Source organism: Notolabrus celidotus, chromosome 21 (genome assembly GCF_009762535.1).
Source record: "Notolabrus celidotus isolate fNotCel1 chromosome 21, fNotCel1.pri, whole genome shotgun sequence".
Classification (NCBI taxonomy): domain Eukaryota; kingdom Metazoa; phylum Chordata; class Actinopteri; order Labriformes; family Labridae; genus Notolabrus; species Notolabrus celidotus.
The window spans coordinates 8,375,120-8,395,136 of NC_048292.1; the positions used below are offsets into that span (position 1 = coordinate 8,375,120).

The following is a 20,017-nucleotide window of genomic DNA, read 5'->3' on the forward strand; positions in this document are numbered from 1 at the left end:
CAGCCGCGCTCATCAATGTCACTTCTTTATCAAAAACCAATAAGAATCAAGAAGGGGCGGGACTTCTGAAATCAACTTTGTCAACAACAATGGCGGAGGTCTGTACGGAGGAGAAAAATTCTCACTCTTTTTTTCTAGATACAATTTCCGAGTTTAGAGCTGCTGCTAATACTATGACATTCGTTTTTCTATCATTCGTTTTTACAGTTTCTTTTGTAAGTGCCATTGAATGTTAGCAAGTATGAAGCATACAGAGAATTGCATAAAAAAAACAACAGCAGCATTGGAGTTTGTTGTGATAATGTTACGGTTCAAAACCTTCTCTTTCAGAAAAATGTTTGGATTGATGAAAGATTTTACTTTTTTTTTTATCATTTCCGGTTTAGCTTTACTTCCTTTTTGTGTCTGGGATGCACAGTGTTCAGGGACACATTCTCATTCCATCCTCATCTTTGCATTTTCATCATTTTATACTTTCAGAGTAGTCAGTGTTTTATTCCACTCACATGTTTAAGTTAATTTCCTTTCATGATCAAATCTAATAATTATCAGAAATGTGTGTCACAGTTCTTCCCTGTAGCTTGGTACTCTGGTGTGTACAGTTGAGACTTGTTGGCTAGCATATTACATTTTGGCCGCTGATAGCACCAAGAGTTGAACATAATTCGCCTTAGCTATCTACTCTGCCGCAAGACCCAATTCAGAAAGCTGCAAAGTTGCACTGGTGATATTGTGAAAGTGTCAATGATGATGAGCTGAACGGAGAGGTGACTCCTCCAGTTGCTTTGTGCAAGCTTTGTGAGTTACAGGATTTCTCTGTGGCTAATTTGCACAGGTTTAGTTGTGTCAATCAGACCCTTAGTGTCTTGTCTCATGGTGTTATGTTTGTGTCTCACTCACCGTCAGGTTCAGGCAGCCGTGATAGGCAGTAGTACTCTTTATGTGTGATGAGGTTAGGCAGGCCTCGGAACAGACTGCGACACAGCTTGCACTCAAAGATGGTGTCCACCTCCCTCAGCAGCATGTGTCTCAGCTGGCTGGTGCCTGCAAGAGACAGAAGTGATCATTACTTCCAGAGATTCAAGGAAGAATTACAGGACATATTCCAAACATATCCAGATTACAATGAATGTCTTTGAACACTTTCTCATGAGCGTGAAACAAAGAAGCACTGCAGAAGGAAACCATCAGTGTGAATCTGCATAAATCGTATGTCTACTCTCTTATTTGCTGGAAATGAGTCGACAGCGTTGTTTACTTCTATTACATATGTATTGAAGAAGCACTGATCACTTTGAAAAACAAAAACATGCTGCTGTGCATCTTCAAAAAGAGCTCAAATATGGCTGCAGACTGGAGGAATTGAAGGGATCTTTTATAAAGTAGGAAAAAACGAGCTGAACAAACAAACAGATGATGTGTCGGTGCAAAAGACTTGTCAGTTAAATTTCCTAATCCCCCAAAACATCAACAACTTTTGGAGGCCTCAAGTGATCCTGGCCTTTGTGTTAAGTGCTATTTTTTGCGTCACTGCTGTCATCACCTTTACTTCTGCCATTGTCGTCAGCATGCTGACTCATGTCCAATCCAAATCTGTCCATACAGAAGCTTTCAGTGCTTTGTCTAGATTTGTGAGTCATATTTGCACACAAACAGACAAACTCCTGTGTGTACTGGCAGCATCAGTTATACGCTCTGCTGGACTCGGCACACACACGCATACACATACACATACACATGCATGGAATTTATATAATCACTGATGTCAAAACCTGCACATCCTACTGACACACACATTAACATGCACAAAACAGGCATTGTTGTGTCCTTGAGCATGTCACGTTTAGCTTCCTTCAGGTTTGTGTGGCCTCGGCATATTTGGCTCTTTTCTCAGTGGCTTAGCAGACATGTAGCCTTGGTGTGTTTCGTGTGATTTGAAACCGTAGCAAGCCTGTGATAACCTCGCTGGCCGACAATATTATGGCTCAAAGGCAAGCTGATGACATGTGTGGTCATGCAGATATATTTAAATCTGCTCTGCTCTGCTTTGCATATCTTTTGGCTCATGTTTAAGAAAAAAAGGAAGTGGAGCTGCTGTGTCATGAAAAGCTGATCTCTAGAAACAGGCATCCCAGCATGACAGCCAAATCTGAAGGTGTAGGAGAAGTATTTGGTGTCAGGGTTGTTCTTTTTTTTCCCATTTTTTTTCAACTCTTCATCATTTGTGGATGATGAGTATTAACAAACCAAGGTCAGATTTAATCTGAAGTAGAGCAAAGAGCTGCTCTGGTTTCTGGGCTGAATGACATGTTTCTCTACAAAGGTGTGAAACGGTGTGCACCAGGGCTTCCAGGAACATTTACTCTTGTTTTGGGGATGTGTCAGGACTGAACGTGCCCCACATTTGAATGAGCCTTGGTTCTATGAAGGGAAACAGGGAGTTAGGAAGGCAAAGATGTAGCTTTTATGAATCTCTTGAATATCTGAATCTCACATATTTGTATGGGAGTGTAGAAAACTATCCGGTTCATAGATGTATTTTCACAACTCCAGCTTCATCCTTGAGTCTAGATTACTAGTTTAAGGTAACAAAGAAAAAACTGACAACATTATCTTCTAATATAAGTTGATCCACACCAACTACATCCTAGTACACTTCTTCTTCTTCTTCTTCTTCTTCTTCTTCTTCTTCTGTTATTATTTTATTATTTTGTATTATTATTTGAATCATTTCTTTAACATATATTTATCTTATTTAATAATTTAATAATTTATCTATTTATGTATTGTATTCATCTGATCTTGTTAACGCTACCTTACTTTTATTTTTTTCGAAATTCTTTATTTTTGTTATTGGACAGCAGTTTGTTGTATATATAGCATTGACATATAAAAGAGAGAATAATGTTCATTTCCTCTGCAGTCCTCCGTTTTTAAAGATTAATAGAACTAAATACAACCTGGGGGAGACGATATGTGTACATTATAGTGAGCCAGAAACATTTCAGGGAGAGATAAGTGACAGAAAATCACACAAAAAAACAAATAAACATGTAATTAGCTAAGACAAGACAGCATCACCAGGTCCTTGAATGGTATCATCCACAAAATCTGTCTGTAGGGGTTTTACATAGTTAGTCCACTTGGTCCAGAGTTTATAAATAAGTTATTTTTAACTTTACTTTCCACTATTTTTTATTTCATTAATTTTACTGTATTGATTTTATTTCACTTTTAAGTATTTTATTTATAATCATGCCTTTTATTATTCTACCTCTTGCTGTTGTTTTCTGTCTCTCTCTTATTCTGTGAAGCACTTTGGGCAGCATGTTTTTATGTATGAAAGGTGCTTTATAAATAAAGTTGAGTTCTTCTTCTTCTTCTTCTTCTTCTTCTTCTTCTTCTTCTTCTTCTTCTTCTTCTTCTTCTACTTCTTCTTCTTCTTCTTGACAGAGTTCCATTTCAAATACTGAGAAGCAGTTGAACTTTCCAGGTAAAAGCCAACCTGCCAACATGTCATCAACCCAAAGAACAACCAAGCTAACGTGTCATTTCTGTCATCTGAAAAAACAGAGGGGTTGTGACAGCATTGTGGTAAAAAATAAAAATAAAAAAAGCAGTGTGTATAAAAGCAGTGTTACACACCTGAGCGGAAGCATTCAATAATCTGCTGGATTCCAGACTTGGAAGTCTGCAGAGGCTGCTGGAGCAGAGGAGGATCACCTGGCTCCACACACATACCTAGACAGCAAGAGAGAGAGAGAGGGAGGGAGGGAGGGAGGGAGGGAGAGAGAGCGGGAGGGAGGGAGAGAGGGAGAGGGAGTGAGGGAGGGAGAGGGAGGGAGAGGGAGACAGAGAGAGAAGAGGAGACTGCATGTTATTTCAGCAGAGCCAATAATTACATCTGAGCATGACGGTCTTGGAGAAATCCAGCATGACCCGGGTATTCTGGACACCTTGTAAGACATGAAGTACATTGCAGTTTGCTTAAAGGTCACACAGCTTCACAGGGAGACAATCAGGTCGGAAAAGAGCAGTGATTCATTTTGACCCCCATTTACCTCCTTACACACGCACACGCACACGCACACGCACACACACACACACACACGCACACACACACACACACACACTCAGGCTGACTGTGAGATTAGCTTATTTTGTAATCAGAAAGAATAAACATGAAGCAGCTTTAAAATATGAACAAAAAACACGTCTCCCACGTTACATCTCTCTGTGATGCTTGTTCAGACGACTGCAGCTAAAGTGGGACTGTTAGCAAACATGCATTATTTTTGGTGGAGGGGGTGGGGCTGCAGAGCCATGCTGATGATAACGTTTTGTGCTTAGTCCAACAGTGCTCAGAGCCAGCGCAGCATCTGATACTTCAGCTTGGATGTCACACAGAGCCTCTTCATTAGGAGAAGGGAGTGTGTGATCGGGGAGGTGTTGATGTGTATTGGACTTACGCACTTATTCCAGCCAACTGATGTCTGAAGCAAACAAGTGTGATTTAGCACTATTTTCTGCATGTACACTAGTCTATAGTAATGATTTGTTTTCCTTTTAACCCTTGAGGAAATAACCGATGTTAGATATTGCACCACTCAAATGCATGAAACAAATATGTCTGCCTGGAGCGCATGAAAAGAGAAAACCAATATTCCCATAGAGGGTTACTTTGACCTATTGATCACACTGCAAAATGTTTTATTTTATATCGAATGTCTATATAAAATATTAAACATAAGATAGCAAGAGTAAGGTTCTGGTTCTTGAATCATTGATTGAAGCTGACTGCAGCCCCCTGACCCACAGTGACTTCTGAGATACATTGTAAAGAGGTAAAGTGTGTTTTTTAAATCAAAGACTGTTTTTTCCTCATCGAGGGACAGGGGTAAATATCCACATACAAAGACCACACTAACTCAGAGAAACAGCCAAAGAGTCTAACTTGTTCACATGCAGATGTAAATAATGAGAGGGAGAACATTATTTCTGCTGCAACAGAAAGAAGATTCTGTAACAGTGTTGATTAGAACAAAGTGTCAGATCTGACACTGTCAGCTGTGACAAATATCCAATGTTTGTTTGGCATTGCGGTAAATACAACGGATGATTAGAGCCAAGCTTAAGAAGAAAAAACATTTCGATTTCAAGAATGAAATTGTAATTTTAGTATGTTAGCATATATTTTTTGCGCAGGAATTTTGAATTGTATAAATTTCACAAATTATAGAAAAACTTAATGTTTTGACCATAGACTGTATAGATAAGGGAATTAGTATCTGTGACGTCACCCATCTGTTTCTGAAGCGCTGTTTTGAAGCCAATCATCGACGGGAACCATATTGGAAGTGCTGACGACAACCTAACTTCTGTTGAGCAAGTGTGAGGTAAAGAGGTGGGCTTTGAGCTTCCTAGCCAACAGCTTACAGTGTTCTCACCTGTCAATCGAGTCAGTCATCTCCTTAATGGGCAAAACTCTATCTTAATATCTCTCCTCACATCATAAAAAAAATTCATCCCCTGTACAGTTACACATTAAAATAGCAAAAGAAGAAGAAAACATTAGCAACAGTTGCAGGGATTTTCTCCATTTCTGAATCTCGCACTGCTTCACACGGATTTCTAGAGACTAAGCATGGCTGTAAAATGTAAACATACACGCAACGGCGCGTCACAGAAACACTGACATAAAGATAGAGACAGACGCTGTCAGTGCCTGCTACTAGCAGAACCTCATCCTGCTGCTGGTTAACGCGACTGTCACACAGACGGGAAGTTTTCAAATAATCGTTGAATCGAAGCCAATGATTATCGAATCCCTAATAAACACTTGTGGAACCTTTACTGAAGTATAACTTCACAAGAGGCTCCATGTGCCTCATTTTAGTGCAGGAGGCTAACTGCTCATCCAATATTCCCCTTCAAAATAAAATGTTGGCTTACCATGGACTAAAGTCATAAATTAACTGTCATAATATTATTCAAGGTATATATTTTGGGGCTTTTTTTACGAACCGGCGACCTCTGCGACGAAGACTACAGCCTGTATACATGGGGTGCTTAGACCGCTAGGCCACCAGCGCCACGTCTTAATATTATCCTTGATTCTTGTAAACTTATCAGTTTATGACTACTTTGTTCTTGTGATTTTTATTTTCTCAAAACCTTTGTTTTTCTTTCCTAAACTTGGTCATAACACTCCGTCATAATAAAAAAGTTGAACCACAGCAAACAAACTGCAACGACCCTTTGGCTGAGATGCACTATTGTGGATCAGAGTAAAGTACTCTATCTTATTATATGAATAGAAGCACATATATTACATCATTTTGTCTGTTTTGTTTGACAGCAGAGTTTTACTTTCATTTCAGTTTTGATCTGCACAAGATTTAGAGTATTACCTTCTGGTCTGATAATAAGACTAGAGCTAGACCCAGGCGAGGTTTGAACCCTGTTTGGCCCCATAAATGCACACAAAAACAGACTCCAGGGTCGAGTGGATAAATGTGACAACTTGAGTGTGTGTGTGTGTGTGTGTGTGTGTGGTTGTTAGTGGGTAAGAGACAGACAGAAGGCAAATAGGGCAGCAGCAGACAGACTGACACGCCCAGAGACTCACAGACGGGCTGGAAATGTGAATGAAAATTTTGTGTGTGGTTTGAAAGAGAGACGGAAAGAGAGAGAGAGAGAGAGAGTGAGAGTGAGAGTGAGAGTGAGAGTGAGAGTGAGAGAGAGAGAGAGAGAGAGAGAGAGAGAGGAGAGAGAGAGAGAGAGAGAGTGAGAGAGAGAGAGAGAGAGAGAGAGAGAGAGAGAGAGAGAGAGGTTATGCATTAATGTGGGACGGAATGTGTTTTCCTCACCCCCTCCCCCCACGAACCCTTCCAGGCAGGCTGCCATAATCCCAGCGGGGCAGGTCATTGACCCCACGACCTCCACGCCCCCCCTCAGCGAAAGGGTCAAAGATCAGCCAATCAGGACCATCAGCTGAAGTAAACAGCTTCTCTTTTACCATGAGGGGAGAAACTTTAGCGGCACAGCTAGAAATTGATTCAAGTAGAAAAATGTCTCTCTGTATCGAGGCAGCTACATCCGATTTGGAAGGAAAGCCCAGAGGATCATGGGCAGGCGGGTAAAAGGAGGAAATGTCAGAAATTGTATATCCTCTAATAGTCATAAAGCACATCATATGATCCTTAACCAATGAGTTAGCTTCGCTTTCAAGTCGCTGTAAAGTGAAGAACTTAAAAACAAACGGGCAGCATGAAGACAGAAAAGTGTGGCTTACTTTCCAAACAGAAAATTCCAGTGAAAGAAGCAATAAACTGATTTATTCAAATGTATTCAAGCACTAGTTTTTAAGAATCATACTTCCCTAACATCTACTTGTTATATTTTTATGCTTCTCAGGCTGTGATTAACTTTATTTCATATGCCAGAAACTCCTCAGAGGTAATCTTTCACAAATCCTGGAGGAGATGGGATTACTTCTGCAGGTTTGAGCAAAATAAAAAGGACTTTATGCTGTTCTTAAGGTATACCTTATCTATTTCAGACTAGTTTGCTGCTCACTTAGAGAGGCCTGAGCCAGTTTATTCCTCACTCAGTATCCCATTTTAGTTGTTAACTCAAGTGTGATGAATTTAGTTCTCAGTCAAACTTTCATGTCTGAGGTAAATGTATGGCTGAAGCTGTCCAGGAGGCTCACAGACAGTATTAGCCTATGGGTGTGTGAATCACAGCAGCAGGGAGTGCAGACGAAGAAAGCTGTGCCCACCTGTATTATACCCGTTGCTGTTGTGCTGCAGCTGCTCCTCAGTCTGGCAGCTCTGGTCCCTGGTCTGGGTGCCGTTACTGTCCTGGGGCTCGGGCAGCAGAGGGGGAATGGGCTTCCACAGAGGTTTGGTCTGGGTCTGGGAAGCAGAGTCGCTCTTGTCTTGAGTGTCCGTCGGAGCTTCCTTCTGGTCCGAGTTCTCCGAGGGGGCCTCGTTTGGATCGGAGGACTGGAGCTCTGTTTGATCAGAGGCCTGTGCTCCTTCTTGGGGCTGCTCCTGAGGTGGATGCTGGGCATCTTGGTTCAGCTGGCCCTCCTCCATCTCCTCCTCGGCAGCGCTCTGAGGGAACAGAGCCAGACATGAAAACATGAGTGAGAGAGAGAGAAGAGGAGGACACACTTCAACAGATAACACTAAGAGAACTATCAAATCAGAGGTTGGGACACTTTGTGCATACATTTAATGTTCCTGAGCATCTTTATGTTGTAGGGAGATGGGGCAAAGAGATTTTTAGAGACTCCCACTGGGTGGCGCCAAAATCAAAAACATTGACATTGAAGAGAGAGGTAACACATCTAATTTAGAGGACTTTCTGCTTATCTTGATTACAGATTTTGTCAGCATCGAATGTGCATTGTGACGCTTCATTATCCCAATCATCACCATGTTCTTTATCAGATGAGAAAGTGTGACCTACTAAGCATTACAAATACTAAAAACACACACACACCACACACTCTTTAAGAAGAAACCTGATAATAAATAAATACATGCAACAAATGAATGAGGTCTGACCGCTGATGAGTTTTCACTGCTTGAAAAAAAAAGCCTCCTTTCAGGCAGCAGAGTGAGGGGTCAGGGTGGGTGAGAGAAGGAATGAGTGTGTGTTTGTGTGTGTGTGTGTGTGTGTGTGTGTGTGTGTGTGTGTGTGTGTGTGTGTGTGTGTGTGGTATGTTTGTGTACGTGTGGCTGTCATGTCTCCTGAGCATCCAGAGATTTGGCAGGGGGGGGACATTAACCTTGTCGCACAAACCCACCCTTCAGCAGATAAGTGACTCCACACCGGCCCATCATTGTGCACATGTACATCCATCTGTGCGAATGCCTGCTGTTTGTGTGTGTACGTGTGAGAGTGTGTGTGTGTGTGTGTGTACGTGTGAGAGAGTGTGTGTGTGTGTGTGTGTGTGTGTGTGGCTGTGTCTCCTGACCAGACCTCCTTTTTTTTTCTCTCTCTCTCTCTCTAAATCCCCAATCTTTCCTGCTCTCCCACCCACCAATTTATCCTCATTTTCTCTCTGTCTGTGTCTGTCTGTCCCCGCTGCCCTTGAAGAGGGATAAACGACTCCACCGCTCAGGCACATTACGGCGCGTCACCACGGGGACAAGTGGGCCACTTGGACACTTGTGTCACCTTTTTTTTTTTTACACACTTATACATAAACACACAAACACAGTGTGCGTGGCCCAGCAGCACCAAATGATTACAAAATAGCTTAACGGCATGAAACACATGCTCAGTGAAGCCATCTGTGCAGTACAAAATTCATAAGCCAGTTAAGCCACGAACAGACTCGCCTCAACCAGCTCGGCTCTGAAGGAAAGTTTGAAGACAGGGAAATAAAAAGTCTAAACAAAGGGGAACTGATTCATCGCTGTGATAACATTCTGACTGTTGGTGCACACATACATTAAAGGTAATGACCAGGATGTTTTATTTACACCAGGAAACAAACTAATGTGTGGAGAACAAGGTGAAACACTTATGTGATAGCTGGTTTAAATATGAATGATTGTTATTGTGAGAGGAAAAACATCCTTTATCATCCCTTTTAACTAATTTCAATAACATGAGAGTAAAGTAAGGGTTTCACAACAACCTACTTGCATCAAATGAGCCATTTAACTTTCATTTTCTTCATGAGTGCGAGTAAATTTATTACAATTTGCTCACTTTCATCGTAATGCCCGGTGTTTGAGCCAGGACTGTGCCTTTTATAAACGTAAAAATCTAAGCCTAGAAAGTCTACACTGTGATTTGCCAAAGCACAGCAATAAATCTTGGGCATACATAATTAAACAAAGAAACATGAAGGCACGGAGGGCTGGTTTCCAGGAAAAGGACTAAGCTCAGCTGAGAGATCCCATATGAAATAATGAACTGGAACAGGACTACATTAACTAACAGTGTAGTGGGTAAAGTTAGGGGACTGTTTCTGCCTTGATGACATTCTGTTTGCTTCATGTGACTGGTATAAAGTGAGTTTGACAGAAGTAGTTAAAATGACAGGCTGCACAAGTGGGGGTTGAAGTGGATCTTATCTGGAAGTGATGCAGACCGGACAATAACACACAAACATTGTTTTGTTTTTCCAGTACCTGTCTGCGTTGACAGAGAGAGCTCTTCCTCCCAGATGACTTCTGGGCCTTCACCATGTTGCCAAGACTGGCCTCCTGCCCCTCACGTTCACTATCAGGACACACCTGTGACCTGCAACAACACGCCACGTGAGCCAAGGGGGAAAAGCTCAGGATAGAAAAGTACACAAGCTCATCATGTCTGATCTTTCTCGTCTTTTCCTGACGTTAAGAAGTTAATCACATGAATGCATTTATACCCAAACATCATACCCAAATATTGAACTGTGCATAACATGTGGCTTCACTATGACTGTACACAACTTCACTGTTTAGCAGTAGAACAGAATGATCAGCACATTGTACAAAAAGGTCAAACATCTTTAAGTGAGCAAGCAAGCTTTCCATCTCACAGATTGGCCAACATTCAGAATGTAGTTTGTAGTATGTGAACAAGAGCAAAATCTGCAGTGTGCCAAAACTCCCCAGATGTTATATTGATTCTGGAAAATTTCTCAGTATGCATCTGACCAGTCTCCCTGGCGTACTGTTTCCCACAATGCACAGCACTAACGTTCTGCTTCTTCTTTTTTTCTTCCTTTTGGATGAGGGAACTCAGTTTTTAGGTGCTGTGAAAATCATTAAATTACATATAAACCACTTCTTAACTTTTTAAATCATAAGTGATGCTAAAGAAGCAGTTTCGCGATCAGCTTGGCCGTTGTTTACTTCTGCTGTCTGAAAACAGGAAATCCACCGACACCTGACCCAGCATACTGCAGAACAGATCCAACAGAACAGTCATACAGACTAGAGATAGACGGATATGGTTTGTTCAGAGCCGATACCGATACCGATAATTGCAGCCGATATTCATTTACAGTAAAATGGGAAATATTGGAGGCAAAATTTTGAATAATACAAACTCCAACACTTAACTTTATTTAAATGCCTTTAAGCATATGTTTATTAAACAGCTTTTCAGATTTGCAACATGTTAAAGGTTGTTTTTTTATCTTAGACAATAGACATCTTTGTTTTAAAATTCTAACAAAAAGTGCAGAGAGCTCCCAGGCTCAGCTGCATGTCTTAGAAAGTTCAATGAAAACTTCAACTAATAAATAGCTCCCTAAAGTTTTCTACAGTAAATATAGTATTCCAAAATGTCGATATAACTGAAATGTTAAACTTATCTTTGTTTTATGGGGGTATTTCAGTTTTTTTGAATGGGGTTGTATGAGTTTTAAATCACTATTAATTGTAGGGACCACAAAGGATGCTGCTCAACTCGGCCCCTGCAATGAGAAACTGCAGGAGAAATGGAACACAAGCTAGGCTATGGTTTCTGCAGACGGTGTCATTTCTGCCACATGAGTTAGTGAATTTTAAGCCAAAATAACTCCGTTTTAAATTGATCTCTTATCGGCCGTCGGATTTTTAAAAAAGGCCGATGCCGATATGCGTCACAATGCTGAATATCGGCGCTGATAATCAGTCTATCCCTAATACAGACTGTCTTCAAACGCAGTATGCAGTACGGACTGCATACTACATTTCTAGGTAGTATGTAGTAGGCGGTTTCGAAAACAGCCAACATATTGCTCATTAAGAGAAGTGGGAGCTTTTTGCACAATGTGCGTTTCCTTTTTTTGATTTCTGCCTTCTGTAAGACTTTTGATCTGGCACAGTCTGTCAATACTTTCTTTTTGGGATGTGCAGACCTTTCACCTTGTTCTGTCTTTGGAAATAAAGTGTAAGCAAGTTTAAATATTGTGTAAATTGGACCACACAGACCCTCCTTGAGCTTTTAAACAGTGGAAACAACATCGGTTTGTTTGACTGACACAGACTATGGTTGAATAAATAAGCATGTTATTCTTTTCTGGAAAAGAATGTGTCTTGGAGGTTTGTGTCTATTTGCTTTTCGACCATCATGACCATCTTGTTCAGCCCAAACAACAAACTATTTAGTGTCACAAAATCTGCCAATCAAGGCTGATAATCAGAATGATCTATAATATGTTGAGTCTGTTTCAAACTGTACATCCACGACACACTTCTCTGAGTTTATTTCTTGTGAAAGCATGTATAATGCATAATAAATCACACAAGCAACACAGCATCTTAGTGAGTTCAGAGTGTGGAGAAACCATCAGGCCACAAACAGCATCTAAACATAAAACAGAATTAAATAATTTAAAGTCACAGTAATGATTTCCCACAATGCTAATTCAGCTGCTCCTCATATCGCTGTCAGGAAAATTAAACCCATGTTACCTCCACCGTAACTCCGCATGAGGCACTCTGTCTGTGCCGTGTGCGTTTCAAATGAGAGCTCCCGCCTTTCATTGTTCATGCTGAAGCCTCTCTCCCAGAGGGTCTGACAATACGAGGAACATTGTTACTGCATGTACTGTACATGTGGAGCTGCATTCAATAAAATATTTAACTGGTTATATTCTGCATGGGAAGTACTGTAGAAGTCAACACACACACATACACACACACACAAACACACACACACAAACACACACACACACACAGGTCAGATTTAGTAAACATTTACCGTCTTATTTCTGCTTTATGACTCTGCTTCATGACTTATTTCTGGAGTATTAGGTGCTGAGGTGGAGTCAGGGTCAATATTTTTACCAGTTTTGATTATTTTGCCTCTCCTAATGGGTGATAAATCAACATCCCTGGTCTTATTAAGTACAGTGATCTATGAGTCCTTTTCATTGAGTCTATCTAATTCATATTCATGAGCATAGACTGAGAAATGTGAGCTTTATTTCATTTCTATCACAGCATCAGTGGGGAAATTGGGTTTCTTACTGCCCTCTAGTGGTAGTTGACATTAAAACAGTGTGGGCCATCTCAGCCACATGCACCTGACACCACAATGATGCTCAAGTCCTCTGGCTCAATGTAGCAACTGGTAAAATGGTAGGAGTTCGACTGATGAACCAGTAGTTATCTTGTGTCGTGTTCGAACAACAGGAAGTCAGGAAAAAGGTTGTATCAATGTTGTTGGACAAACTCTTGAATCCTAACTTTAAGATTGTACTTTGATTTGACTGTAGATCTGCTTAAGATGACCAGGGAGTCATAAGATGAAGTGCTGGTGACAGGTGCTCATTGAGCCTTTTGAATCATATGGCAACAAAAACAGCATGACAATTACATTCATGCCCCACAAACCCAGTGCAAAATAAGAAAGGGGCAAGTGTTTTAAACTGATTACAATAAGATCATCTTTTCCACAGCTGGGGTACAGGAGCATATTCAAGTCCTGTCATTTCAAGGTAAACTGTCAAAATCAGTAAACAAACAGACTGAAAGCAAGAACTGTTCAGTGAAAAGTACAACTATAGAAAAAGTTTTGGTCCAAAATATGTTGTGAATGCATATTGTATTCACATGAGATTTAAAAAATTCTGCTGTTTTTCTGAATTAACGTCATACTGCTATAGTAACATCCCAAAAGCACCTCAAGGCCACACAAAGAAGTAAACATGACCTGGTTGTTCAGTTTATTTTTCGCTCTGCTGCACAGAGCATCAATACTTTTAAAAGCAAACTCAAGACCTACCTTTTTAGTCTCGCTTTTAAATGAGTTTTATTCTTAACAGAATTTATTTATTTATCTAGTTCAAATTTTAGTCACTTTTTAATTCTACTTTATTTATTTATGTACTTATTTATTTATTTATGTATTTATTTTAAGTATGGCATCTTGTTTTCTTTTAAAGGTTTAATATTTTAGCGTTTTATTATCTTAGAAATTCATTTTATTTGATGATTTTAATTTCCTGTGTTGAGTTTTAAGATCTCATTTTACCTCCAATGTGTCCTCATTAAGATATCATGAGAGTGTTTCCTTAGTTCATTCAGCAATTTATTTTTTAATTTTTATTGTTTTTATTACTATTGTTGCATATACTGTGTTCTTAACCTTAGGATTGTGGAGGGGGGTTGGGGTCGGGGCTGGGGATGGGATCTTTTTATTCTATTAATTTATTCTATTTGAGGTTGTTTTTATGTACAGCACTTTGTGTTACAATGCCATTGCATGAAAAGCACTTTATAAATAAAGTCTGATTGATTGATTGATTGATTGATTGATTGATTGATTGATTGATTGATTGATTGATTGATTGATTGATTGATTGATTGATTGATTGATTGATTGACTTTGCTTTGTGTTGAAAACATGGGGAGATACTAGTGTCTCTAAGTAGGATTGAGGGTTTTGTTATTAGCTTGTCAACTTTTGGCAGGCACCTGAGGACTTTCAGGTAGGCTTCAGATAACTCGTTCATTCAGAAGTACAGAGCAGTACTTGAGCCTCCTCCTCATACAGATGCTGCCTCAGTACAGACTGTTTCCTGCACAAGCAACTGGATTTGTAGTTCTACCAAAAGTCCAGCAGAGGGCGACAAAGCTTAAAGCTCTAATGTTTTTTCTGTTTGAAAAGTTTTGTAGTCTGGTGAAGTCTCCAAAAAAGCATGACACCGAGCACCAAGGGGCCACAGAGGGACTTCCCTAACACAACATGTGTCCTCAAATAAAGTGTGTGACGTAGGTGTCATGTTTTACACATTAAGACCTGCCTTGTAATTAAGAACGGCAAAAGCAAAGAGGAGGAAGTGAAAGACTACATTTTCAAACAATGACTACAAAACTTCTCTTATTTGCAGAATCATAACAAAACCACAGCGTGCATGAGAAGCACAGAAGATCTGACAGATAAAAGGGGGAATTTGAATACTACGCAAGATAACATCTGAGTGAATTATTCTACCACACAGGTTTGCTGCTGAACCCAGAGGCAACACAGTGTTTATGAAGAGTTTTTGTTAAAGAACTGATTAGACTTCAGCACCCTGTGATCCGTAGAAGCAAATCAGGTTCTCGGGATGTGTCACACATCTGTTTCTGCTCAGGAGACGACACACGGGGGGTTTTAAAAAATGAGTGTGAAGAAGAGCCGGGGCTGTCTATACATTCTCTAGTGACCAGACCTGGAGTTTTAGTCACAGCTGAACCTGGTTTGAGGCAATGAAGGTCCTTCCTTTGAAGGACATTTGAAAGTTTTTTACTTACAGTGATACAGAAGCAGCTGCATACCAAACGGGTAACATTTACTTCATTAAAAACAACTAGATAGATGTAAACCTAGAGAGATGTTCAGGATCAGTGATTTCAAATCAAGGACGAATATAAAATCATGGAGGACTAAAGATCTGTCAGTTAAAGTCTACACCATAAACTATTTTCACAGTTAAACAGCTCAGATACAAGTACCAACTTAATGGTGTTCTGGTTGTATTTCACAGACTATTTCACACCATGTACTCTGCTTTAAGTCAGACTTTATAACTTTTACTTTTTTTCCTAATCTATTTATTTTTTCTGATGTCAGGAACTTCAAAAACAACTTTGCTGCATTTCAAATTCAGCTTGAGATGCATGAAAAATCTGCTCCAGTGTTGACGATGAACCAATCAAAGCTGTGTGATAACATGACAGTAGAAGCTGCTCGAAGTGATTGAGTTTTAACTGATCAGACAAACATGACTGGTCTTAAGCTGAAGTTGACTGATTGTCTGTGAGGGACTGCAAGCATGTCAAGAATGCCATAGCAGTAACAAGAATTGTGGGGTGAAAAAAGTTGCTGGTAGGGATGCACCGAGCGGATCCTGACATCAGATATTAGTCAGATACGGTCCCATAGAGCAGGGGTTCCCAAACTTTTCAGCCTGCGACCTCCAAAATATAGGTGCCAAAGACTTGTGACCCCCATTGTCCCTCTAAGTGATTAAATGCTGCTTCATACTTCAAAATTAGCTTACCTACATGCTCATGTGGCTGTGTTCCCTGTGCTGCTGTTAAATAACCTGCTACTGCTGATCCATTTGTTAATTAACTGTTAGGTAACCCTGACCCTAACTTCAGGAGTCATCTGGCAACAAACAAAGGCAGAAAGTTAATGAAATGTGCTTATTTGAAGGGTTTTATTTCAAATGTAACTTCTATTTTTGTCTATATTTTTTTAAATAATGGGTAAAATCAGCAAATTTAAAATACTTAAAAAACAGAAGAAATTTAGAAGAGCCCTCAGGGGGTCCCGACCCACACTTTGGGAACCCCTGCCATAGAGCTAGATCAGGTGTGATCAGGTATACTATTCTGTGTTTACAGCAACAACATGCATGTAAAACGAAATAGGGATGAGTTACTGTGAATATTTTCTCATTTTAAAAGTATAATGTTTCATCGTTTTTACCGGTGCCTGGTTGTAGTACGGTATGCCTACCAGAAGGTGGCTATAGAGCGTCTTAAAGCTGTTTGCTAAGCGCATTAAATAACAGAAGAAGAAGAATGCTAACTGTATTACATAGCAAAAGAAGAAGAAAACATTAGCGACAGTCGCAGTGATTTTCTCCGTTTCTGAATCTCACACTACTACACACGTATTTCCAGAGACTGAGCATTGCTGTAAAATGTAAACACACACACCACGTCACAGAAACATCAACATAAAGATCCAGACACACTCTGTTAAAGCCCGCTACTAACAGCACCTTGTCTTGCTGCTGGTTAACGCGACTGCCACACAAACAAGCCTATAACAGGACATGTGTGTGTTTGTGTGTGTGTGTGGGGGGGGATTATTCGAATAATTGTCGAGTAGATGCCAATGATTATCGAATAGTAGTTTGGCTTGAAATGTCCATCCCTGATACATAATTGGCCTGATCTACTAAGATCCCAAATAACGAGCACTAAATTGTGTATGCAAACTGAAAAATTGCACATGCTATTAGTGGCCGGGTTGCAGGTGATCTACTATGATTGAGTGCGCAATTGATAACAGGTGCAAAAGTGATGCAGACCACCCTGTTTAAATGTGGATTTTGCGTATGCTACCGGCTGTCACCATGGAGAGTTTGGGAGAGCAGAGTGGCCGTAACAGAAAAATGAAGTTTGAAGGCATGGAGTTGGAGGTCTTGGTTGAGGAGGCAAATAAACACACCGGTGAACTCCAGCAGAGACATCTCAGTGTTGCCAGAAGAAACACGATTTGGGAGGCCGTCTGTGAAAAGGTGAATGCTGTCAGCAAAACCAGAAGATCTGCTGATAACATAAATGAATGCTTCGTGTGTCTCGTTGAATATAGAATGGAAACAAAACGTGATTTCATTATTTGAAAAGTGTTTTAGTAAGCTGTCTGTCATGACAGTAAAAATAATGTTTATCTCTTTTTTCTTAAATGAATAATCTTCATCAGATGTCTGACAATCCTCGCAGCACTCCTCAAATCAGCTCAGACCTGAAAACACCTCAGCAGAGCCCTGAGGACGTCCAGATTGTTATGATGACATTGATCAGGAGTTGCTGCAGCAGCAAAGAAATCACACGGATGGGTTACAGGTCATTGCACAGGAGGTGAGAGCTGAGTCCAATGTGGCGCGTGCCCTCCGCCATGACACTCGGGCCATTGTTGCGCACACGAGGCAGAACTTACAGTACAGTGCTACCAGCTACAAACTTCAAAGCATCACACGCCAGTGACTCAATTCAGACTGCCATCAAAGAAATGCTTTACAATGGCGTACTCTGTTGACTAAAGTGCATGTCATTTTTTTCATAGCAACTTTAGCAACATGAAATAAGTGTTGGACAACATGGGAGTGCGTGACTTTAGACTGCTTTGCTCATACAATCAGCTCCTATTTCTATACTGCATGTTACAGCTGAGGATGAGTGATGCCAGGGTGAGCTGGAGACAGACTGAGGGGCAGATTGTAACAACTATTCATTCACTTTTTTAAGATTTGATTTTTATTTCAAACTTGGAGACGCCTGATGTTGCTTTAGGCATAATGATAGTGTGCTCTCTCCTCGCACAGAGAAGTATACACAGTTGTGCTCATAAGTTTACATACCCTGGCAGAATTTGTGATTTTTTTGGCTATTTTTCAGAGGATATGAATGATAGCCAAACTCATGGTTAGTGGTTGGGTGAAGTAAATTTTTTATCAAACAACTGTTTACTCTTTTTATATCATAAAGACAACAGATACTACCTAAGGTACCATAAATTCTGCCAGGGTATGTAAACTTATGAGCACAACTGTATTTCAGAGGGACGTGTGTGTTTGAAACATATAAATTATGAACAAACATAAAGTGCAGATGTGTTTCAGTTATAGAAGTCAAAATATGGAACAAACTCAATGACGAGTTGAAATTGTGCACTTCTTTGCAGAGTTTCAAAAAAGCCTTAAAATACAAATGAATGAATGAATACAATATTAAATGAATAGTATAATTCAAAAATAATAATAATCCTATCAGATACAATTAGCACACCAGTCGTTGCTCTGGCCCTAATAAGAATTAAGGAGTGTAATGTATATAAGTTGTTGTTGTTACTTTTTTTACTGCTCCTGCTGATGCTTTTGGGTAATATTATGGGTTGTTCAGGAGAGGCAAAAAATAAGCCTGGGGCTTCAGCCTTCTCCTTTTTTGGTCATTGTTGTTGTAGGTTGTTTTTTTGTTGTGAATTTCATTGTGTGAAACCAATTAGTGTCAACATGTAAAATTGTGTTATCTTTTTTTTGTTAGATGACTACTCACACAAACTGTAGACTTTTGTTCTTTTTAAATTAATGACCAAATTAAAAATATTCATTCATTCATTCATTCATCACTGGTATCAGTATGGGGACTTAAAAAGTTGGATCGGTGAATCCCTTGCTGCAGGATGCTACAAAAACTACACCACATATGTATGTCTAAATTTATGTCTGTATGTATGTATTATTATGTGTCATGTGAATGGTAGGTCTACCTGTGTGTACCTGTATATGTTAATGAGGAGGATTGTGAGTGGCAATGTATGGCTGATGTGTGCATGGTCCACCCTGTGTGGGACTGCTCAGCTAATATCTTTCTGTGAGTCCGAAGAGGCCCAATCTCAAGGTGAAACTGTTTTTGTGTATTTACAAATTGCCTGTTGTTTTGAAACTGTGGCAATAAAGTAAAAAAAAACCAAAAAAAAACCTACACCACCAACAACACTGAGCACTACTAACATAATCTGCATCATCTGTGTGTTGTAGCGTGATTAAGAGCTTTGCCTTATTGAATTTTAACTCTTATAGATGCACAATTAACTTCAAACAGAACTATTAGGATGAGAATATACTCAAGCAAAATTGTGTGCTGGCTTATCAATGTGTAATGCACCTCTCTCTGCTCTATTTATAAACTGGCCATTAACTATAATGGGAAATTAGAACTGTCCACCATAACAACCAGTGAAGTCAGGGAGCGCCCTCATTATTTAAAGAACATAGATTGCATTTTAGGTTGTGAAATACTGAGAGGTGATGATCATTTTAAACTCTATTCCTTCTGAAACTCTTCACTGGTCTTTAAATGTGAGTGTGAGTGCGAGTGAAATTGACTCTCGTATGTCAGTCTGTTAGCTCCGTGGCCCCTGATGACCTGTTGAGGGTGTTTCTCAGCATTTCACCTGATGCATGCTGGGATACACTCTATCAACCTGTCATAAAAATCAGCAGGAAATATATATGGATCAGAAATTTCAGAAAAAAAGGTAATATTGGAGACAAAAAACTGCAGATGGAAACCTCTGTGGAAGCTTTCAGAGCAGTCAGTGGACCCTGTGTGAGAACGTTTGTGGATTCTTCTGTGAGAACTCTTTACATTTAGAGGCTAGAAAAAAGAATTTAAAGAATTGGCAGGTCCAGTCATCGTATTCAAAGAGACACTTTGTTGTTTACAATAATTTATATGTTGTGAAATTAGAAAGTATTTCTAGTTTGGCTGCCAAGCACATGTCATCA

The 20,017-nt window shown here is 40.0% G+C and overlaps 1 protein-coding gene across 10 annotated transcripts in view; it reads right to left on the minus strand.

Annotated features, from left to right (window-relative positions):
• Window positions 1-20,017, minus strand: part of znf800b (zinc finger protein 800b) — a 41,879-nt gene that overhangs the window by 9,868 nt on the left and 11,994 nt on the right. For all 10 annotated transcript variants that reach the window (XM_034673457.1, XM_034673452.1, XM_034673454.1 and 7 more), the window contains 4 exons: window positions 10,158-10,269; window positions 7,784-8,120; window positions 3,646-3,741; window positions 901-1,044 (listed from right to left, as the gene is read on the minus strand). In XM_034673457.1, the coding sequence (XP_034529348.1) occupies window positions 901-1,044; window positions 3,646-3,741; window positions 7,784-8,120; window positions 10,158-10,214 (634 nt within the window). In that variant the 5' untranslated portion in view covers window positions 10,215-10,269. The remainder of the gene's footprint in view (window positions 1-900; window positions 1,045-3,645; window positions 3,742-7,783; window positions 8,121-10,157; window positions 10,270-20,017) is intronic.